The following is a 24,433-nucleotide window of genomic DNA, read 5'->3' as shown; positions in this document are numbered from 1 at the left end:
ACAGGCAGGCTCGTCTCTCCAGTCAATAGAGCCTCTCCACCGGAGTCCCTTGTGGCTGTTCCCACCACCTAGGTCAGCACCTGCTCAACAAATGTTTGATGACTGAACAAATGAATGAATGTCCCACTGCTGGAGGGTGGGCAGCTTGAACTGAAGCCTACAGAGATGCCCAGGGGACCCTGCAGTCCTGGAAGCTGTGAAGAGAAAGATTGAGGAGGGCACGCTGACGGTTTTATTTCAAGCAGGGAACCCTCCACTCCACTAACAGGCTTTACACCGAAGAGACTGAACACTTTCAAAAGTATTGCTTTTGTCTTGGGTCTATTAAGGCAGAGAATTTTCAGATATGCCAAATCACTCAAAGGCAGGGGACAGTGGGAGAACAGGATAGTGGAGAAACCAAGGAAGACCTTTTCACGGGAAAGAATAAAGAACAAATTTGGGGACATTTCCTGCACTGGGATTTAAGCCAGGGATGGTAAATAGATTTATTTAGTATGACAGTTCTGTGCAGCTGGTGGTGGCTGCTGGGGCACTGTGCTGAGAAGGATTCTGAGGCGCCATTCAGCTCATCAAGAAAGGGCTCTATGATTGGCTGGGAATGCTTATTGTGGGCATAGAATTGGGAGAGGCTGCAGGGACTCAAGCCATGTAACAGCGAAATAGTAATGGCCTCCCCACGTGGCTCTAGTAGGGAATAAAATTTAGAACAATGAAGTCACTCTGGAAACCAGACTGTGGACCAAGTATTTTGTTTTGTTTCTTTCTCCATGTAAAAATAAGGCCCAGAGAGTGCCCACCCCAACCAAGCTCAGGGCCAGCCTCTCTGAAGCAAGTCACCAACATGTGTCACTGCTCAGGGTGGGAGAACCCCTAGGTTTCTGTCCCTCATTGCCCTTTTCATCTGCTATGCCCTCCCCTGCTGACTTTTAGGCATCTGGGGAAAAAAGAAGCCAGGCTGCCCCTGTCAATTTCTCTCCTCACTTGTGTGAAGGGGGTTTCCCTCTGGGCCTGTAATACCCACAGAGGCCTGAACAGAGAGAGGAATGACAGTGGCCAGGTGCCTCTCTTGGAAGCCAGGCAGAGGCATCTGCTACAGAAACAATGTGAAGAGGTTTTTAATGCTTTTATTTGGAAACTGAGAGCCAACTCCAGCTCTTCCGTGAATTCCCAGTGAGTTTACAACAGCCATGGGGGCAGAGCCAATTTAATCCAGTTTTGTTTTGTTCTGGTCTGTTCGTCTGTTGTTACCCGGTGCAAATCCAAAACCAAAATAGTCGATCAGTTGACCAATGGTCAGCTGCATCCCTCCAAGGCAGGAGCTCCACTGCCCCAGCCAGGGTGAGGATCAGAGTGCTTGTGAAGGAAGGAGGAAGGGGTTCTGAGGACAGCGTGCTTGGCTGAAAGCCCACCTGGCAGGAAGTCCATCTTTCTCTTCAGTAAATTCGCACCATGGGTTCTGCAGACACTTTTGCATTGACCTGTTAATGGAACAAAGCCCTGGGAAACAGGAGGAAAGACAAGAACGTCATCTAACTGGAGTCTTGAAATCTTGGATCTCGGGGTCAGACAACCCATTTGGAGCCTGGGTATGTGAAGCACCAAGAGGCAAAGTACAGACCGGCAGAGGCTCTCAGGTTGCCGGGGCTACTTGCAAATGTTAAAAAAAAAAAGGTATAAAAAGGTATCATAAGAAGACTGTATCTTCTTTCCGTGAACATGGGTTTTCCTGAAACTGAAGGCAGGCTAATGAGGTCTGGAGGGCGCATGTCAGGACAGAGGGCAGACCAGTGTTATTCCAAGAAGCTCTGGGGGCCAGTCTTGGTGGACAGGTAGGGATGGCAGAGTTGGATTCATGAGCCACAGACAAATCTACAATCTAGCTGCTGGTGAGTGGATGAGATGCCACTTCTGCCACCAAAGGTCACTGAGCTTCCCACATGGGACCTAGGGGAGTGGCGGAGATCTCTGTGCCTGGCTGTTGGAACGCACCTGGCGCTGCTGGAGCTGGGTCATCTATCTCCTGCAAGCTCTTAGAAACAATTCTCACACCATCCCTGCCATCTGTATCCAGGAACTCTTGAGATGGTCCCCACCCTGCCACTTCTTAGGGACTGCTTGCCTCCCTAGATCTCTAATATACACCGTCTCACTCTGTCCTGAGTCTAGACAATGTGGGAGGCATTCAAAGGGTGGGTGTGCTTGCTGCCTGACCATGGCCTGCCCCAAATCTCAGAGCTACTTGGTAAATTAAGATCCATGTCATTAAAAGGCCTTAGTGTTTTGGGTTAGAGCAGGAAGCTGGATGCCATGGGCAAGACTTGTTTAAGATGAATCTGCAGACGGGTGACCAGGAACCTCCCTCTCCCACCAGGAGGCAGCAGCCTCCTCCCTGCCTTAGCAGTCCTCCCTCCTAAGGCAGATAGGCAGCCGTGCTCCTCACAAGAAAGAGCGCTTTCAGAAAGAAAAGCTTCCACTGGGGTTGGTCACTGCTTGTGAAAGGCCAAATGCAGAACAATTGTGATTGGCTTGCTAGAAACTTCCTCCTTTGTCCTGAAGCAGTTAATCACCAGGCTGGTCACAGTGGCAGGTACGACAGGATGGGCAGGCATCCAGCCACTCTGGGATCTGGGAGGTCTTGGCATTAAAACCATCTTGTAGCTGAAGATGTCATGACATGGGAAAATGGTCCCAAACTACTAAATGGGAAGAGAGGGCCGTAAAACACTATGTAGAGCAGGGTCCTGATTTGGAAATACACATAAGACAGCCTTGGAAGGATAATAACAAGGTCTTGTGATGACAGGTCTTGTTATTTTGTTCTTTCTGTTTATTTGAATTTTCTATTTTTTTCTACAATAAAAATGCATGGCGTTTACTATAGGATTTTAAAGAAATTACTTTTCTCTCTTAAAAGGGGGAAATGGCCAATATCTGAGCACAGCTTTAAGAATAAGACAAATTCCTTGTCCTGGATGTCACCCAAATGCAGTAACTCTTCACTCAGGATGTTTAATTATGCAAACTGTGTTGCTACCCTTTTCCTTTTATAAGAAAGGGCAAAAAGCCAGAAAAGCTGTGAATGTTGCCGCTTTAGCAAAAATTGGAGAGTGTTTTATTTGAAGCCAGCTTCTGGGGCTTGTCCAGGGCTCACTACAGTCAGCCTGATTGGTCAGGCCCCGCCCTTTGTACAGGTTCTGGCACTGCCCATGCACCACGGCAGGGCTCTGCTGTCCCAAGAACGAGAATGCCCCTGCCAGCTCACAGGGGAGGCAGCAGTGAGGTTTTAGAGACAAAGATCATCCTTCCTAGGAGAGTTTGTGGTAACCAAGGCTGATGTCAAATGGCCTCTTGGTCAACTAGAAAGTTCAGTCCACCCCCACTTTGTCTTCTGGGCTTTCCAGGTAGCCAGTTTGGGACCAGATAAGGAGCAACGAGGAAGAAAAAGCACAGGAGGAAGAGGAGGCCTATGGGGATGGTGCCAGGCACCATCAGTGCAAAGGTGGGGATGGCTGAAGCAGCCCTGCCTGGGGAGTGAGAGCGTCCTCTGGCACTTAGGATGCAGTGGTGGTGGAGGTGGGGGATGGTCTGCAGAAGGCACGACTCACCCCAGCTGAGAAAGCAAGCCGGCATCCTGGAGGAGGAGACTTCTACAGCCTGGGTGACAAAGAGCTGGTGAAACCAAGAACAAGCAGGGAAGGAGCGAGAAGAGGATGTCAGGCAGAGGGACCAGCCTGAGCAAAGACCTAGGGGCAAGAGAGAGGGCGGGACATTCAGAACAGTGGTGAGGGATGAGGCCAGAGGAGGCAGTGTGAAGGCTTTTTATCTACATGGTAATGGGGAGCCAAGTAGGGCGTGAAAGCATGGGAGTCAGATTTCTGTCTTTAGACCAGTCCTCAGGCTACCATGATCTTTCTGCAATGAGAAAGAAAAAGAAAGGGTATGGGAGGCAAGAAATAGTGGCAGAGACCTATCCTCATGGGCTCTGGGAGTCTGTGGGTAGCTCTGAGTCAGGCTCTCAGGTCAGTAGGGAGGTGGGAGACGGCCCCTGCGGGTTTCCTGGTTGCAGTCCTCACCTATGAGCCTGGGTCACTGTGTCTGCACAGTGAAGGTAAAAGCACTTCTCTGCAAGGGGTGTGGAAGCTGCTGGATGGGAAGATAGATAGGTGAGCTGTCTGGAAACAGGCACATTCTATGCCAGACTCAGTCCCTGGGGACCCAGCACACCACAGTCACTGGTGGGCATTTCTGAACTGCTGTTTGATGTTGAGAAGGATGGCCCAGGCCTACCACAGATTAGATATGTGACAAACAACAGGACATTTCAGGTCACAACATTCTCATGACAAAAAAAAAAAGAGTTTCAAGTTTCCAGGAGGCACAATTGGCCAGGACGGAAGCACACTGACCTGGCGCTCATGGGCTCGTCACGGCGTGGTCCCCGCGGATAGCCTGCAGTGACAGCTCATACCCAAGGAACATGGCTGCACTCATGGGGAAGCCCCGCACCGCGTTCACAGTGATGCCTCTGAAAAACACCTTTGCACGGGGGCCCGGTTATTGCAGGGGACTGACCCACACCCTCTGCAGGGCCGCCGAGGAGTGGTAGAGAATGGCTCATGGTGGGCCATTCCACCACCTGGCACACCCGGGCCCTGTTCCCAGACAGAGCCCAAAGGACCTGTGTAGGCAGAGACCACACAGGGAAGTCCCTGTCATGCCCTGCCCTGCCCCATGTCATGTCTGCTAGTGCTTTTCCTTCCAGACCCTGATACACATGCACTAAACACTACAGGCAAGCCGTTGGGCCTGGTAAACACCTACATATGCTTTTTAAATTGCCCTCTCTCTCTTCTTCTCTCACATGTACACACACACAAACACACAAACATGTACACACGCACACAGAGGCATACACATGATCCTCGGGAATCTGGAAACCCTAAGTAGACAGAGTACCCAGCCATGCCTATTCACTGTGGCAGGGGCTTCACAGGACATACCCAAAGTGGTAGAGAACGGAACTCGAGCTGTGCTTAAGACTCTGCAGACATGGGTTGAGGCACAGCTTTTCCATTGAGTAGCTGTGTTACTTGGGCCAATGGCAAACTCTCTGGAACTCAATTTTCCTAACTGTAAGAGGGGGTTAATAACAGAATTGACCTGATAGGGATGTTAGAAGGACTAAATGAGGTGAGGCTTTTCAAGCACTTGCATGGTGCCTGGCATACAGTAGAAGCATGCCTTAACTGCTGATTACCATCATCCCCCTCCTTATTCTTATCAATGGTCTATCAGCTAAGAGGGATTAGGACTCAATCTCTATCACTAGGATGCATGCTCAGGAAGAATGGCCTGTGCTGATGAGCAGATAACTCTGTCTTTGCTGCTCCATGACACCTATATTTGTCTTCCATCTCTAGAGAGTATTATGTGATGCTTCCCAAACACTGCCCATGATCTTTTTGTCCTGCCTCAAGCTTCTTCCATGGTATTGGGTGTCAGCTCCTAAATGTGATGTGGTTCCAACCCTCAAGCAGTTATAGCCTATTAGTGGAGATAAGCCCCATTCAGGAACAATCAGAACATGACCCAGAAAATGATGAGAACAGATAAGAGCTTTGGTGAGGGGGACCGTGCAGAGAGAAGCTGGCCTTTAATGCATCCTCTGGGAAAAACAACCATCCAAAAGCAAGTCCCCACACAAATGTAAGTGACTTGAGAACTGTCAGGCACAAATCGAAACCTACTCTCTACTTCGTGTATGATTATCTAAGTTTGAGAAACAGAACTGGTCATTTTTAAAAAGTAGAAACCAGCCCTTTGCACTTCCCCAGCTTCCTCAGTCTCTGGGCACAGTTGGTGCAGGCCTCTGTCACTGGCTAGGATATCAGGTGACCTTCCTTCAGGAGAGGTGCCTGCACCTCACAGTGGCCTCCAGGGTGCAGCGTGGCCCTGGGGAAGGAGCTGATGGACAAGGATCCCTGGGGAGGAACAAGTGGCTCAGCCAAGCCCTCTAGCTGTTTAGCCAGGGTGCAAGCGAGATCCTGGTAACATTAGCACTCTTCTCTAACGTCTGACCTTTCGGAAATTCCACAAGCTCATCCACAGTGACTGAATAACAGCCAGGAACTGGGTCAAACCCTGAGAGGAAAATTCCATGCCCAGTGCCCACAGAGGCTCCCCTGTGGGTCTGGGCTTGGCTCTGCTCTGCAAGGTGGAGGCAGTCAGGACCCAGCTTGGAGTGTGAGCCTTCTGTCCCCCAGCACTGGGCCCTGCAGGCAGGCAGACAGTCCTCCCTCCAGCAGCTGTGACCTGCACTGCTGCAGAGCCCACAGAAGGCAAACCAAGTGCAGACCTGCCAGCTTTTACCCAGAGCTTCCCGAGCATACAGCCTCCAGACTGAGCCCCTCTTCACTCCCACCCTACAAAGCCTCAATGGCTCCCTATGGCCTAAGCTCAGGTACACACCCTTCCCTGGCTTGCAAGGACCCACATGCTCTCCCTTCCACTTTCTCTGGGCAACCTCTCACACCTGATACTCTGGGCAGGTTAACAGCCTGTCATTCCTCTGAAGGGCAAGCCTTCTTCCTCCACTGAGCCTGGTCCCCTCTGCCTGGAATGCTTCCCAGGCCTGGCTTGCAGCCTGGCAGTGTCCCCATGGTCACCTCCAGGTGGATGATAGCCCCTCACCTTCTGTGCACTCAGTGTCTCCCCATCACAGCACTCCTCACACTGTTCTCCAAGTGTCCCTGACTTATCTGTCAGGAAGGACAGACAACAGGGATGAGGGTGGAGTTAGCCATCACAGTCAGGACAGTGAATGCAGGGCTGTGTGTGTGGTTTGCCTCTGAAGTCCTAGCACCTGCAAGCACTTAGCCCAGAGTAGACCTTTCATAAACACATTAAATGAACCAGTGAATGAATGGATGGATGGATGGATGGATGAATGGATGAGTAAATGAATGAATGAATGAATGAACTTTTGGACATGAAAGAGCCTCTGAACTGAAAGAGTCCTGGTGGCTGCAATTGGGGGGTTCCTAGATTGGGAGGAAGGCTCTGATTCCCCAGGGACAGCACCCCAGGGCAGCTGGCCCTGGTGCCTCCAGAAGCTGTCTGGACAAATGCCCTCTGTCTTTCATCCAGCCTCATCTCACTGCCACAGCCCCTCCACAGCAGCTGCTTCCACTGAGTCAAGAATACCAAGGTGCTTCACCTGCCTGGTCAATTCAGATGACAACTCTCCAACTCAGAGCTAAGGCCCATGTAGCCCAAAGACAACCATCACAGCAGGCAGAGAATGGCTCCAAAACTACCAGGCTTTTCTTCTGTTTCTACTTGGGGATGCCCAGACAAGTCCATGGACTTTTGATTTTCCCCACCACAAAGGCTGCACCACTGATCATCCCTAAGTGGGTTACAAAGAACTACTCAAACTGGTCACCATCATCATAATTAATGCCTTTCTAATTCTTTACTGTCACCAACTTCTCCTTCCACAGGAGAAGTTGGTAAGAACAGGTTGGATGATGATGGGTTTGGGGCTTTGCAATCTGCTTCTGCCAGCCATAGCCAAGAATGCTTGGGGAGGAATGCTCCATATGGCCAGAGCCCAAGCCAGCTGGGAACTGGAGGCATCCCTGGGGCACTGGGGGAATCCTCTCTACCTCCTTCTCCTGCAGCTGCTAGAAAACTGCCTTTGAATGGCTGGGCGCGGTGGCTTATGCCTATAATCCCAGCAATTTGGGAGGCCAAAGTGTGGGGATCACAAGGTCAGGAGATTGAGACCGTCCTGGCCAACATGGTGAAACCCCATCTCTACTAAAAATACAAAAATTAGCCCAGTGTGGTGGTGTGTGCCTGTAATCCCAGCAACTCAGGAGGCTGAGGCAGGAGAATCACTTGAACCTGGGAGGTGGAGGTTGCAGTGAGCCGAGATCATGCTACTGCACTCCAGCCTGGTGACAGAGCTAGACTCTGTCTCAAAAAAAAATGCCTTTGAGACAACCTGATTGTTCTAGATGGTGTGGTTATGTTTATGTTACTATTTATGTTCATAAGTAAACACATATATAGGCATACATAGATATATACATACACATATATTGTTGTATACACTGTAAATATTTTTGGAATGTATCACAAGAAACTTTATGGTAATTGCCTTTGAGCAAGGACAGGGACTGCAGGCAGGGCACGGAGACAGTATATCCTCATGTACTTTTGGAAGCTTCCTATGTTCATATGTCACCTATTTTTAACCACTGAATACAAATTTTAAAAAATTAACCTTGAACGGCCTGATCATGCAGTGGTTACTCAAGCTGAGTATTACTATCTTGACTGAAAATCTGTCTCTGATCCAACACTACAGACCAAATGCTATTGAGACGAAGAAACCAATCGTCTGAACTCAGCTGACTTCCAGGACTTCACTTTTCTTCAGAGAGCACAGTTACTTTTGGAGGAAATAATGTCAGCAATATATTTTGCCTCTACAGACTTTTTAAGAATTATGACACATTCATATTTGGGGAAGTAGACAAAAACATCTCAAATAAAAATGAATCATCTATTTGAAACACTTTTATATCTCTCTGCACTCATTGGCTAAATCACAAACTGCACTTCTGTTAAAAACAAAACAAAACAAAGGATACGAAAGACAATCCAGGCTGCACCAGGGCTGGGCTTCACCCTTCTGTCAGAGCAGCTCTTGTTAAATATTTTAAAAAGGAATTTAAAACAATGAGAACAGTGAACCTCTGAGTTTATCCATCCTTAATACATAAAGACAGAAATCAAGTTTCCTCCCTATCACACCTTCTCATACTAACCAGAGTCCCGGGGTCCAGCCTTTCCCCACTTGCTAAGATATCCTGTTCTTCATTCCTGGGCACCACCAGGGTCTTGCTTAATGGGCTGTGACCAAAGGTGGACGCAACAGTCCAGCTGTAATATGGTCAGGCCAGAGGCTTCCACCTCCCTTATCCTACCCACTATACGTGTATGAATGCAGCCTTGGGACAGGTCTCACTGTTGGCTCACTGCCACATTAGCTAATCAGAGCACGGGCTTTTTCTCTTTTGTTTACTGCTCTGTCCCCAGCTCCTAGAACTGTGCCTACCACATACGGGGTTCTCTAAAAATAAGCATTTGAAAACTAAAGCCCTGAAGCGCTTTTCCCTAGGAGCCTTCATCAAATCAGATCGCTCCATCCTCTGCGGAGGTGATTGATCCATTATTGAATACTAAGGGGACTCTGCAGTGACTTCTGGTAGTTCTGTACTTTAGATGTGGCCCTTTGATCTAGCTTTTGGATCTTGTCATTCACCTCAACACTGGGTCATCCCAACTCTGGATCTTCCCCAAGTTGGGGGAGGGCATAAAACAGGACCTCAGGAAACTTGCTGTAAGAAACAGAGGAGAAGGAGGTATAGAAATAGTTGTCACCCATGGTGGTGTGTGAGAAGTGCCTTGAGAGAGGTACAGGAGAAGCAAGACAATGACACGGATTCTGGGGATGGTGGTGGACTGTGCTGGGCCTGGCAAGTCCTGGGGTGGGGCAGCCATGTGAGAAAAGACAGAGCTCCAGGGTAACACTGGCACTAATAAACCAATGCTGAGAATACTAATGCCAGTGAGAAAGAGTTAACTCTTACCTATGGGTTGCATACTGAACGGAAAGCTTTTTGTATTAACCCACAAACACCCTGCCCTTTATGGAAGAGATGATCATTCTGGGAGAACCTGAGGCCCTGAGACATGAAGCTACTTGCTTGGATTCTGCCAGCTCACAGTGGCTACATCTGACTTTGCACCCACATCTGCTGACTCTAAGAGCCACACCAAGAAAGCAAGGAGCCCATGCATGAAAGAGCCAGCAGGATGGTTTCTCCGGAGGGTGAGGCATCTGTTTATAATCTTGGACACCAGACATGGAAGTCTGGTCTGTCCTGGGGTAGCACCTTTTCAGGTGGTGGGAAGGGGTGTGTGTTAGGTTAAGCTTTCGAGCTGTAGGCAGAACAGAGGAGACGAAGCCCAGGGAAGTGGGTCGGAGGCCGCCTCCTCAGCCTTGGCCAGAGGTCTGGGGTTGGAGCTCAGGTGGGAGAGCAGAAGACAGTCCACAGGGCCTGGAGCTGGTAAGTGAGCTGGTTGAGGGCAGGAAGGAGGCGAGGTGGCTCTGGGACTTCCCATGGGGTGGCGGGGTGGGGAAGGCACTGAGCTGTGAGGAAGGACCGCCCAGCCTATCTTGATGAGAAGGTGAACTGTGGTGACAGACAGACAAGGACCAGGCTCCACCATGGACCAGCTGTGTGGCTGGGGGCAGCTTACCAGCCCTCTCTGAGCTCTGTCAGGTCGGCCGTGCACCTACCTCCTCCACTGGCCATATGAAAAGACCACCCCAGTGAAGTGCTTGACGAAGCACCTGCTTGCAGCGCCTCATACATAATCACCACCAGCCCCTAGGTCTCCCGATTCCCTTCTCTATGGTCCTACATCCCCCTAAATGTGTGAGCCACCTTCCAAGGACAGACACTGACCCCGCAAGTCTGCTGTGGGCTTACTTTAAGACCTTCCTTCTGGTAACTCTGGGTGATACAGTCCAGGACACCTTTATATTTGTTTAAATCAACCCCATCAGCTTGAAGTCGACTTTTCACAACATCCATAGGAGTCGCTGTCCCCCAAGAAATTGCTCCTGCAAAGAGAAAGAAAGAAACAGGTGTCAGGGGCTGGCTCCTTAGGATCTGGAGGGGCCGGCAAATGGTAGAAATTCCTTGCAAGTTTCTACCATTCAGAGACTTACTAAGCTGGGAGAAGGGACAGAGCTCAGGCTTAGAACCTGCAAAGTCTGTTTCTGATTCACCCTCGCCACTCACTGTGGGACTTGACAGAAGTTTCTTCCCGTCTCTAAGCCTTGGGCTTCTCATCTGTAAAATGAGGCAGCAGCACCTATCTTTGTGGGGCTGTCTTGAGGACCAAATGAACGGACAAACGTGAAGCATGGAGCACAGTGCCAGTCCACAGCCAGTGCTCGAGATGTGGCAGTCTTATTAGCAGTTTTTATTGGGGAAAGAGTAACAGGCTCCACGGGTACTAGGCAGCACCTTCTCAGGGCACCAGGAGAGAGTCCAGGGCAAGGCATGAGGCTGAAGGTTTGCAGCTCCCTGAAGGCAGAATTTACTCTGAACACAGAGAAGCTCAGCAAACACATGCAGACAGGCTGCTCACCAAGGAAGGGCCAGCCTGGGGATGGCAAAAACAAAGCAGGGAAGGGTTTTTGAAGGCTTGGGATCATATGCCCCTAGGTCATCCTCATGGGATACGCTTAGGTAAACTCTAGAAAAACAATGCCATGTTATTATATAAACACAGCAATTGGCACATTCTTAGATGGGGAGAGAAAACAAATGGATGTTAAAGTCCAGGGCAACTGGTTTGCATGGTTTTGTAATTGCTGCCCAGTAGCTTCCAAAGGAGACCTTAGACTTCCCTGGGCCCTCTGCCTATCCCGGCCTCTGGTCCCCTTGGCCTCCTGCCCTTGGTCCTCCAGGAGCCTCTCCAATCTGTGCCTTCTTCCAGGACAATTGGGCTGCCCCAGTACACTCCCTTGTCCCTCAGCCCATGGATAAGGGCATCACAAAATGAGATTTTCCTGCCAGGCCATTCACACCTGTTTTCCCCAAAAGTGAGAGCAGATAGGGACTTGCTGTCCTCTCTGCCAGTTGATACTGACAGAGGTCTTCCTAGGAGCTGGGTATGAGCACAGGCACCAGGGGGCCAGAAGGGGAAACTGTAGTGAGGTGGAGAAGACGTGAGCTTTGATATGAGTTTGCTATGGGCTGACAGCGTTGCAAACTGTGACGATGAGGAGGAGAAAGAGGAAGAAGAGGAGGAGGAGGAAGAGGAGGAGGACTTATGATTTTCTCTCCATTAGATCTTTCCCATCCCATCAAACATGCTCTGATATCAGCCTTCTTAAATAGCATCTTCTCTTGGCTTCCATAGGCCCCTCTGGCTAGAGCTCTGTTTCTCTGTTCCTCATTACAGCATAGCAGAACCCTCAGAAGTGTTGTGTATATTTCGGTGCACCAATATCCTTCATCCCATTCTCTCTTGATGCCTCTCCATCAGGTTTTTACACCCTTCTCTCTATCAAATGGCCCTTGCCAAAGTCCCCAGTAGCCTTCACATTGTTAAATTCAGGTGGTGCAAGCAGCAGGTACAAGGACCCTGTGGTTGGGGAAGGGCCAGGCATGGTCAAGTCGCAGCAGAGATCAGTGTGGCTGGAGAGAGTGAGGAAGGGGAGAGGAGTAGAAGTGAGGTGGGTGAGAAACAGGGAGCCAAGTCACTGAGGGCCTAGAAAACCATTGCAAAGATGTCAACTTTTACCTTAAATGAAAGAGGGATGTGGTGCAGGATTCTGAGCAGGGAGGTTAAGCAACCAGTCCGTGGTCACAAAATGATGAAGTGTGGATTTGAACTTAAAGCTTTCTGGCTGCAGAGTCTCTGATATACGTCAGCACCAGCTGTATGACGTGGGATTGGCTACTTAACACCTCTGGACCTGAGTTTTCTCATCTGTGAAATGGGGAGACTAATTCCTACCTTGTAGAACTATGCTTACGTTACAAAGGTTGCAGCATGCCAGCATTCAATACACTGAACCATGATCATGGATTTCCTTTCCAAACCTTAGCAATGCCTGACACAGAGTATGTGTTCAAAATATATCTATTGCCTGAAAGTCAAACGAGCTCAAATGGGAACTGCCATTCTCATAGCTACATGGGCAGAGGAGGAGAAGGAGGTGGGAGAAGGCCTGAGACAGAGTAGGTGCCTAGCAAAGAACTGTTGGGTGAGTCCCTGGATGTGTCCTGCCCTCCCCCTAGGCTGAAAGGGCATGGCCAGCTCCCCAGCTGTCCCATTGCAGTGGCTGGCACAGGGGTGCAGCTCCAGCTGCTGCTGCCCTTACCTGCCACACCGCCTGCCAGCCACACGGCACAGGGGCTGGGGCCTGCACAGGCCTCGGGTGTGATCCACTCACTCAGGAACACGTAGGGGATGAAGTAGAGGCAATAGCCCGGGACGTCCCTCAGCAGCATGGCACTGGCCCCCCGGTACAGCCCCACCAGGCCCTCATTCCTCACGATGGTTGCAATGCAGTGCACGGGCCCCTGGTATACTGGCTGCTCCCCAAGAGCGACTGCACTGGACTTCAAACCGAGGTTGGCTGCAAAGACAGGGAAGAGAAGATGGCAAGGGGTAAGAGACTGGACATTCCCTGGCACTGGAGCTGCCCAGCCCTCTGACAGTTCCCTCTCATGTAGCACATTGGCTTTCACCAAATCTTTTGAACTTCTTGGCAGCTGAAACCAGGGTACTGAGGTCCCAACAAGAGCCTCTGCCAACATACACAACCAGACTGGAGACAATCTCAGCCACGTGATAGAGCCCCAGTTACGTTAGGCCAACATTACTACTTCCTTCTAAGCAGATGTGACTACAGAATGCCAAGAATCAGTTATGACATGCACACCAAATTCTTTTTTGAAGTTAGAAAATCCAACATGCTCTGTGTGTGTGTGTGTGTGTGTGTGTGTGTGTGTGTGTGTGTGTGTGTGTCTGTGTACATACTTACTTATGCACAGTGTGGTGGGGCAAAAATGTACATGAGATTTGGAGGCAGACTGCCCTGGCTGCAAATCCTAGCTCTACCACTTATTAAAAATAATTTATAAATTATGTATAAAATTCAAAATCTATAATTTAATATTTATAATTTTATTAAAATTATTTGGAAATAATTCGAAATTTACCTTGGCAGGTCAGCATTTTCAACCCATTTCCTTATCGTTGAAACAGGGATAGGTTGTCCTGAGTACAAACGAAGTAACACATGTGCAGTGTTCGGCACGGTGCCTTGAACGTTGTAGGGGCTCAATAAGTTATCAACGGAGACCAAGGTTGCTGACATGAATTGGTGGCAGGACCCACAAGCTGGAGGGCTGGGTATATTGTCACTGACTCACTCCAGCCCTGGCCAGGCTGTGACCCAAACAGTTGTAGGGCAGCACTGGGGCTCTTGGCCCCTGAAAGTCCTGGGACCCAGGGCTGCTATCTTCCTGTCTAACCTCAGAGGTCTATGCTGGCAGATCAGGGGTTACCCATGTCTCCAGCAAAGACTCTGCGTCTCTCTCATTTGCTGCCCATCTCCCTCTCTGATGCTTGTCTTCTCTGCTATGGATCCTTCTCTGCTCTGAGGCTTTGACTCATGGCCAGACAGACCTTGCAGACCCAGTACAGATAATGTAGGCTCTTGTTCTTGACTTTCCCTTCTCCAGGAAGGAACATAATGTGATATGACCAGGAAAGAATAGAGTAAGTGTGTCTGTGACCACAAGCCTATTTTGCTGCCTGAGTTTAATCCCCTGTACAGTGTTCCAGTTTGGCTTTACACATGCTGGCAAACAGGCAGACAGCTTTCATTATTTAGGTCAACATCCAAGTCCCCCCAAACAGTCTATCTTTATCAGAGGAAAAGTTAGGAGCATTCAGCTTCATGACCCCACAGTCTAGAGACTGAAGAATGAACTGCAATCTGTACTTTAACTCGACCCAGAAGCAGGTGAGATAGAGGGGGAGGTTTCTGTGTGCCTGGAAAGTGTGCTTGAACAAAGTCAGGCTGTATTTTCCATCTGCGAGGAGGGAAGGGAGTAAATTCCTGTTATCTGTATTAGGCCAACTTTAGTGTGGGCAGGATATGGAGCCAACTTCTTCCACAGTGGATCCCCTAGGTGGTGAGCTAGGGTGGTGGCCACCTTGAGGGAAACAAGGCCCCTCTGAGCAAGATCAGACATGATGGCCTTTGAAAGCACACTGAGAGATCAGTAGGCACCCCTTCCCCTTCCAAACCCACGGTGCTACTGCCTGGGTCATCTGGAGAAATTTTGCCATTAGGCAGAATATATGTCATTGTCCCAATGTATAAACTTTACCGGAACTGCTTTCATCTCTAAGTAACACTGACTTTATCCAGGAGTCAAGGTTTTCATGAATCAACTACGGGTAAATAGTGGCTTTCAGGAGTTACTGATTGAAAGAGAGGATGTTGATAACAGTCTGCTTGTTTGAAAGTACAGATGTTGGGAAAACACTCACCAAACCCCAACAGGCCTTGTCAACAAAAATCCTGTCCTTTTTCCTTTTCTCTGCAGAATAAGAAAGAAGGAAATTCTCTCTCATTCTCCCAGGATTGCCACATAAGCAATATAGCTTTTATTGCTTTAGAATTACCCATTTATGACTTTTAGTGCAGCATAATTACCACAGTGACTCCTGTCATGAGGATACTGACACAGCTCCAAACTGACCCAAGTTTATACTATGAAGCTCTTGGAATTCTATCTCCCTCATTATCAATTTTTTTTTGAAAACACTTTTTATTTCGAGATAATTCCAAATTTGCAAAATAAGTGTAACAGGCAAAATAGTATAAAGAATGTGGCCCATATGTACCATGTACTCAGATGTATCTATTGCTAACCTTTAGCTCATTTGCTTGTTCGTGCATTCTCTCTCCCTCTCTCTTCACCTCCCGCCCTTCTCACTCAGTCGTGTGTGTTCAATTTAACTGAATCGATGTACTTGTCCCAGTGTTTAAACTTTGCCTGAGCCCCATTCATTTCCAGGTAACAGTGACCTAACCAGGAGTCAAGGTTTTCATGAATCAGCTACAGGTATGATGTGGCTTTCAGGAGTTACTGATTGAAAGAAGGGGTCCTGAGGGCAATGGGTTTGTTTGGAGGTGCAGCTGTTGGAAAAACACCTGTCAAACCTTGAACTCACTTTGGCAGTAAGACTCAAGCAAGAACCAAACCTATCCTTTTCCTTCTTTTCTTCCCAAGGTAAACAACAGGGAATTTGTGTGCATGTGTGTGTATACATACACATGCATTTTTACACATTCATACATAACTTTATTTTCTAAACTATTTCTGGGTGAGTTACATGTTCATGGATCTTTACCGCTAAATATGTTGAAACGCATTTCCTAAGAATGGGGATATTGTCTTACATAGCTGTAGCACAGTCACCAGCTTCATATAGCTACACTGACAATACTTTAATATACCATCTATAATCAAATTATCATTTGACCTTCATGATGCCCTTTACAGCATTTGCCCTTTGCAACCTTTCTTTGTTTCTTGTGACGCTGACATTTTTTAATAGTATACGAACCCTTTGCTTGTTAATAGAGCTTTCCTGATTCGGGGTTTGTCTGACATTTCCTTATTACACTGTGGTAAGGACCTCCTCCCCATTCTTAAGTCTCACTCTCAAGAGACCCTGTTCTCCTCCTCTGGCATCTTATTCTTGTTTTTATCAGTTTGTTTTTTAATTGAGGTATACTTTGTATTCAATAAAAGGTAAAGCTCTCAAGTGCACGACTGATGAGTTTTTACAATTGCATTCACCGGTGTCACCATACGCTAGAGTGGAAGTGACTTCTTATACTTGAAATAAACTGTTTTGTTCACAGCCCAGTTAGGGAGAGAAGAGTTTCCACAGCCTATCCATCCTCTCCTGATTTTCAAAATACAAGAACTCTGTGATATCATGAGATTCACTCATTGGGAAGCAACCTTTCTCTGGGGCAGTGGTTGTAACTTACAAGTCCATCAGCACTAGCACTAGCAATAGCGGGATGTCTGATTCCCATTGGGTCCACAGAACAGAATGTCATCATAGGTAGTTACTATAGTTTTAAACATAAATATACCTGAGATAAAAATGCATCATACCACCTACATTGGTGAGACCCAAAGTCACACAAACCTAACATGATGATGCACTTACAGTAATACCGATTTTCAATTCAACAGCAATAGTAGGAGCTGTGGAAAACTATGACCAATGCAAGATAGCCCTACTGATGAATAAACAGAAGAGCCTTCTTCTGGAAAACAGCAGAAATCTCTACCAGCCGCCCATGCAGTGCTAGGTGCTCTCTCTAGCTTGTTGGGGTGGTGGAGCCAGGGGCTGCCGGGAGCCTTGACAGACAGCCTCGGGAAAACACTGCATCAGAGTTCTTGGTAACTACATCGGGGACCAATTTTAGTTTGTGAAAACCAAATGTTGATGACTCTTAAAAACTGATTTGGAAAGTTACTAGAAAGTCAATCTTGGAAGTATGAACAACTGAGATCTGTGAACTTGTATGTCCTTTGTCCAAGGAACCTGAGGAAGACTACAAGGTGCCGGATGAGGACTCAGCATCTACTCACAGGGAACCGCCAGCTCCCAACCCATGGTCCCTGCACCTTCGGGGTGCACATGTCTATGTAAAAGGATTGGCATTAGGTATATTTTCTTCTCAAGTGAAATGTGCTTAATTTCTCTAATTAGAATTTTTTGTTCTGTAATGAGGATAAAATATTAATCAAATTTGGATGTTTTTTAATCATGAGTGCTTTGCATGTGAGACCGTCTTGTGCTGCCTGTTTAGATCCAGGGCATACTACCTTTTATTAGGATAGATATGGATTGTGTACCTCAAAAACTCAGGATGCGTGTGGTTTCCTTTGTTTTCCCAACTTCAATTAAGGCCATGTCAGGCCCCCTGCACCTATGTAACCAAGGCTAGCAAGATGTTCAAAGTCAATGAAAATAGCAACCCCCTGCCCCAAGAAGTGGAGGAGGGCCCAGGCCTCCCACCGTGCCCAGCTCAGTCCTGGCCAGCACACCTAAACCCACAGGCTGTGGCTATCTAGCTCTGCAGCTCTCTGTGAAGTGCTAGTGCTTTGCTGCTGGTCTCCGGCTTGGCCTGGGAGGCCCCTTAGAAGGTAGACGTCTCTGCAGGGAGTTTGATTTTTGGGAGGATTGTAGGTCCAGATTTGGGCAATCCTAAGAGGTAACAACGCAGCCACCTCTTAGGAGACATTCAACTTCAAAAGGGCTGAGCTGAGCTGGACACGGACTGGAGATACCAGTTGCCACTATTGCCCCTCTTCTAGAACCCAGGGACCCAGCTACAGGACATCACTGTGTTTTCCTCAGACACCGACACAAAGATGTTCCATTTCTTCCCCTTTCTCAGTCAATGCTATTCAATGTCTTCAATGGGCCATGACCTTGGAAACAATAAGGCCAGCAGGAACACAATGGCCAGCCACTGAGGGGAGCAGGGCTGGCTCTCAGGAGCAGAGAAGCACTTTCTCTGGAAGGGAAAGTGCTCCCGGCCTCTTCTGCTGTGTAGTCACTAGTCAGGGATGTGCAGGTTTTCACGAGGGTTCTGTGTCCAGTAAGCTTCAACCAGTGGGCTCTCAATGGGAACTGAGAGCAGGAAGTCATTTCAAGGCACCAGAATCTATGAGCATTATGCACTCACAGAACTCCTACAATATCCCACACATACATATATGCTCATTTTTCTCATATGCATAGTTGCTATCGCAGGTAATACAATAACATTTTACTTAAACATATTAGTAATCCATAGTAGCTTCTGGTCATATTTGCTTTCTTAATCCATGAACACTTAAATATACAGCTGCTGTTTGAGGGTTGGACCACATTTTCCATATTAACACAGCACTCTTAGAAAAAGGGGCCCACAGCCCATGCTGGAGGCTGTGCCCCCTAGTATGGCTTGGCTTGGTTGCTGCTGTTTTCTGAGCATGCTGTTTTGCCCTTAGCATGGCAGTCAATTTCCTGACAGGAATCACACACTGTGGCCCAAGTCCCATACATATCTCAGCATCTACTTGGTGGACAATGGAATACCTGACTTAGGCAGGTCTCAGCACTCCCAAGGTTCACACCCTTAGCATTCATCAAAAAGCTAGCCCTGACCGATCCTTGGGTCAGAGGTTTTAGGTATTAAAGGCAATTCTGAAATCAGGGTTCCACCTACAGCATTGCTTAGATGTGACGGAAGCGTCCAGTAACATGGCTATACATCCTCCAGCAGACAGGCCGGCTATAACATCCTCAGTTTGGGTTTGAGCTTGAGCAGGCTAGTGAACCCCTCATATCACTTCCTAGGATAGTACCAGCTGGGAAGCTCCTACCTAGTTCCTGTTTCTAAGAGTCCAGCAGTTTCTCATGACCTGAGAGGTCCAAGATAGGCAGATGCTTTCATAGAAAGAGCCCTGGATTTGCATTCCTGTTCAGTTGCTGTTTACTGTACTACCCCATGCCAGAGATTGAATCTCACTGGGCCTCAGTTTCTTCATCATCTGTGAAAGGGGGAGAATAAGTGGCCTGTCCACCTCATCTGGCTTTTATGAACATGAAAGGGAATGTTGACAAATGTACTTTACTGAAATGCATGTCGTGCAAATGCTCTTTACGCAAGGCGAATAGTTCTCATTCCTATTTTTATTACTCTGTCCTTATTTGACTCTGGATTCTGGAAGTGCTGGACCTGCCAGCTTCAGGCAGCTGTGGCCTGCAGCCAGGCTGACTGTGGGAGATCACTCATGCTCACATAGAGCCAAGAATGACCAATATTGGTGTCAAGTCCAGAAATCAAGACAATACTTGCTGTTGTCAATTGCTTTAGACAAACAAACAATATGTCACCAATGTATGTAATTTGTCCAATGGTTTGTTTTTATTCACTATCATTAATGTCTGGTAACCATGTGGGACAACTGTTTGAAAAGGACAAACTGTTTAAAGGGCTCAAACTAGTCAAACTGCTCAGAGCAAAAACTTCTTTGGAACTGCATGGCTATATGCTTGGCCTCTCCACAAAACTCCTCCCTCCACTCCTGGACTGCCATTGCTCCAGCCCTCACTTGCTATTGGCAACCCATAGCTTACTTGAGAAGGCCCAGGCTATACAGGCCTGGGTTTCAGGTTTTTGTGTCCCTTTTCATGCTCCAAGGGTTCCTGCCTTTCTACATAAGCTTTCTTCTTCAAGGGTCGTGTGTACCTTCAGGGATCTCACCATCAATAACCCCTGTCCTGTACTGGGAAAGTCTTCGAATATTTGCTGTTCCTTCACAAGGTCAACCCCCCTGGAGAAGAGTATTTTCTTTGGTTGCCACACATCTTCAATGTAGCAACAAAACCATGTTGCTAAAGAGACAAATGGAGGCACTCAGGGCCTCAGAGTTACAGCTCGTGACCTCCCAGCCAGGCATCTCTGAGGATTCAGGGAAGCAAGAAATGTTTTTGCCTTATTCTGTACCGTGCAGATTCTTGGGCTCAGATGGCTTTGTGCTCTCACCTGCTGAGACCCACCCCTCAGCTGGCCCTCTCTGCTGCTACCACCCAGCTCAGCTTGTCACCTCTTGGCATGTCCAGAAATTAGGACCTTCCTCACCTCAAATCCTGGCCACACTCTGCTTCCTTTCTATCGGGATTGTCTTCAGTATGATGGAGCCAGACCTTCTGACATCAACGCCCTCACTTCCTCCCATTTTCCCTCAAGAATCTCTCTGCATTTTTACTGTCTTTTCTTCTCCCAACTTGGAAAAGAACGCCTTTTCCTTCTCCATTGACCTCTGTCTGTATCCCCATCATCATCCCAACTTCAGCACTTTTCCCCTCCACATTTTCCTTCCTCCTACTTCAGTAACACCAATTTCTCAGGACTCAGTTTCTGGGGGTGTGAGGGTTGCACGGCCTGGGGGTGTAATTCCCTGCCTCCCCATGGATAGCTATGCAATCCCAGCCTTGGCTTTCCCACCTATAAAATAAAGATGATAAGTGAGGCTATTTCCTAGGGTTGCTGTGATGATAATGGAATGGGCATTAACATGGTATAGCTCAATACATGGTATGAGTTCGATAATTTTAACTGCAGTTACTAGTGTTATTGCAACTCTCTGCTCCTTCCCAAATTCCTTCACTAAGTCTTCTCTTTGCTGCCATCCTCTACCTTATTTGCAGCTCTCTTGGTGTTCACATCTAATGTCACGACCTCAACTGTCACTTCTATGCCTATTGCACTTAATGCCTCTACCTGCAGCCCTGATGCTTCCAGATGCAGTCCCACAGGCACCTCACACAACACAGACCAGGCCAAACTCATCCTTTTCTCACTCAAGCCTGCCCCTCCAGCAGCAGCAACGGTAAGCACTGATTGATTACCTGCTCCACGCCAAGAACCTTCTTACATGTTTCATTTGCTACTTAATTCCCTGTATAGGAGGTTCCACTTGTCTCATTGTCATCCAGCTTTGGGGTCTTTGGTCATTTTTGACACTTTCCTCTCTCCTGCTTATGCCTCATGCTCGGCCTTCGCTTCTAAAGCACCAGTGCTTCTGGATCTGCCACCTGTCTCTGTTCCCAAGCCAAAGGCTCTAGGTCTGTGGTTGCAGCCTTCAAATCAATCTACCCACTTCACAATTCCCACCACTTTCCACCCCTTCCAGAGGCCAGTTTCGTCTTCTCCAACACAACTCTGGTTGCATCATTCTGGTGTCCAAAGTGCTTTATTGCCTGCTGAATATAATCTAAACCCATCCTCTGCAAAGAAATCCAAGCTCTTCCCAACTTACTTCTCATCTTCTAAAACCCCCACTGTCCCTGCATTGCTTGTTTGCGCTAACCAAGGGCTCCCTCATTCCACCACATGCCTGAATTTTCCTGCCACTAAATCTTCCCGTCATTCCCTTAGTATTAAAACACTCCTCCATCCCATGTCCCCATCTCTAAATCCTATGCAGAACTAAAAGACCCAATCAATAGCCACTTCCTTTCTGGAGGCTTCCTGATCCACCAAGCCAGAGTCAGGGGTTCCAAAGCCTTTCATGAGGCCTTCTTCATTGAAGCACACATCTGGCTCCCCACCAGACCGTGGGCACCTCAAAGGCTGGGGCTTCCAACACTTCTTTACCTGCTGTGCCTGGTTCAGAACAGGAGTTCAGGAATGCTTGTGAATAAATGATTTACAGTGAATTCAATCAGGTGTAACACTCAGCGCCTTGCCTCCCGTTGGGCCTGGTGCAATGGCTAGGATAGTGAGCACAGAGTTAATGTTCAGTTTTCCCCTGATCATCCCAACTCTGACCTCCCATTATGTGGAGGGCTTTGTGATCTGCACATTAATGAGGCTTTTAATGGAAACACAGATCTAAACATTCCCAAATGGGAAAAGTGAGCGCCATTAGCCATCAACTTCTAGGAAGGACATAGTTCAGGCAGCAGAGGGACTATTGGTCTGCAGGGCCATAGCCCTGACTTCTAGCTCAGGCTCATGCCCATGCAACATTTTAAAAGGAAGTTTTTTCCACAGGTGCCTTGCTGTCAGAGGCACATCCGACTGAACACAAGCCAGTGTCTCCTTGCTTGCCGAGTGGCAGAGGCCCCAGGAGAATACCTCTGTTAATTTGGAAGCATTCACACGAGGCATAACTACCAGTTATTGTGCAATGGTAGTCAGTGTCAAATGGAAATTCCCTTTAAATGTAAGCAGCCGCTTATATGATTTGGTAAAGCCCTTCTGGATAACAATTTCACAATATGTACCAAGAATGCTAAAAATGGCCACACCCCTTGACCCACTCATGAATCAAAGAGCCCACACATTTAGGGAAATAACCTAAATGAAGAGAACTCTTTATGAACATATTCACTGATCACATCACCATTTTTAAAAGAGGAAAAACTATAAACAACTTAAATATTCACCAGTAGGAAGATTGTTAAATAATACATTTACTAATAGCTGACATTTATTTCACATTCTCTTTATGCCAGACGTGGTGCTAAGGTCTTCATGTATAAGACATTTCATTGCATCCCAGTTGTAAAGTAGCTACTATGATGATGCCTGCTTTGCAAATGAGGAAACTGAGGCTCAGTGACATTAGGTGAGTTGTCCAGCCTTTCTTGGGCTTGGTGGAAGTAGAATTAGAAGCAGGTAGTATAATTCCAGAAGCTGAATTCTTACCATACTATATAGACCCTTTCAGAGAGAGAGAGAGAGAGAGAGAGAGAGAGAGAGAGAGAGAGAGAGAGAGTGTGTATTTGATGGACTAGTGCACATCCATTTTAAAGATTGCCCATCTATGTAAAATAATTTTATATGCTATTTTAATACCATGGCATAATGTTTCTGTTATAATGTTGAGTTAAAAACAGGACATGAAATTGTCTATATAGCATGATCACAGCTTCTTCAAATCTTTAATCTATGAACACAGAATGAAAAAAGAAACATTAATGTGTTACCAGTGGTTGTAATTGCATGTATGGGTGATTTCTACCTCTACTGTCAATGTTCTGTAGCTTGTAGATCTTCATCCATGGATCACCATGGACAGACAATCAGAAAGGGCTCACTGGATGTATATCTGCCAATCCTCCAACCACCTGAGCTGGCTCTCACCTCAGTGTGGCCCCTAGTCCACCTGCCATATGTCCCAAAGCAAAGCAGCCAGAGGTCTCTCAGCACCTGGCTTCAGTATGTGAGTGCTGTCTCTCAGATGACATAGGATAATCCTGGAAGTGGATTGGCAATCCTGAGGCAGAACCACCAAACCTGAGCATTCCCACAAGCCCTGCCCAAGGCTGCTTGGCAATGCCCACATCAGCATAGTCAACACACGGATTGGGCCTGATCCAGGGCAGAGACCACAAGACTGCAGCCAGCCCCAGCCCCATTCTATCCAATTCACACAGCCTTGGACTATATGGTGTTCTGTATGTTTCTAATTGAATTACATGATCATTCCAACCAAAATATCTCACATAAAAATCTAGCGTTTTGCCTCATCTTAAAAATCAGAGGATCCAGGCACATCTGGCCATACAGCAACAGTCAGGTAAAGTGAGGTCGTGGCCACTCCCTTGGACAGGATGTGGGCCCAGCTCGCTGCAGTCTCCACCACTCCCAACTGCCTCTCAGACACTAAAGCTGACACATGAGGCTTGAACTACTGCTTTTCTAATAGCAGAATGAGGCAGAAGATGAAATATGTTCTATGTCCAGGTTTCAATCAAGAGATTGAAAACACAGAAAAAATGAAACACAGGTTAAGAGAGCTGTGGTCTCAAGAAAAGTGGGAGAGGATTCACTTCCCCAGACACTTCTGCTCACTTATGAAACTGGCTGTGCAAAAATTAGATCAGTGAGAAATTAGGGCAGTGGGGACAATCTGATCTCGCCAACCCCCATTTTGCCTTTATCCTTCAAGCTGCCTTAATTATTCCTTGGCTTAGGCTGAGCTAACTTTGCCAGACATTTAGTTTATACTTTAAATGATAACAGCCCTTCCCTAAAAGTAAGAGAGAACAACAGGCTAGAGGGAAGAGAGGAGACCGAACTCTGCTATGAAGTAGACATAAAGGATTGCCAGTCATTATTTTGGATGTCACAAGATATGAAACTTCCCCAGTTACTCCTGCTGATGACATCACTGTAGGAGTAATCAGTACTGTAAAACCTAAGATTGGCCCTTTGAGG

General features: G+C 47.6%; 1 protein-coding gene across 9 annotated transcripts in view; it reads right to left on the bottom strand.

The window, feature by feature from the left end:
* Positions 1–1,111: 1,111 nt before the first annotated feature.
* SLC25A48 (solute carrier family 25 member 48) overlaps positions 1,112–24,433 on the bottom strand; it is a 48,120-nt gene continuing 24,798 nt past the window's right edge. For 2 of the 9 annotated variants that reach the window (XR_013530906.1, XR_013530909.1), the window contains 5 exons: positions 12,983–13,240; positions 10,572–10,705; positions 4,410–4,539; positions 3,609–3,746; positions 1,112–1,500 (listed from right to left, as the gene is read on the bottom strand). Coding sequence is in view for 7 of the 9 variants with exons in the window: in XM_035285233.3 (XP_035141124.2) it covers positions 1,297–1,500; positions 10,572–10,705; positions 12,983–13,240 (596 nt within the window). In the remaining 2 variants the exon portion in view is untranslated. The remainder of the gene's footprint in view (positions 1,501–3,608; positions 3,747–4,409; positions 4,540–10,571; positions 10,706–12,982; positions 13,241–24,433) is intronic. The other 7 variants (XM_035285247.3, XM_078359683.1, XM_035285259.3 and 4 more) reach the window with 4 other exon arrangements.

This window comes from Callithrix jacchus, chromosome 2, assembly GCF_049354715.1.
Source record: "Callithrix jacchus isolate 240 chromosome 2, calJac240_pri, whole genome shotgun sequence".
In the NCBI taxonomy this organism is placed as follows: Eukaryota; Metazoa; Chordata; class Mammalia; order Primates; family Cebidae; genus Callithrix; species Callithrix jacchus.
The sequence above is the reverse complement of the archived record's forward strand: the minus strand, read 5'-3'. Positions and strand labels throughout refer to the sequence as shown.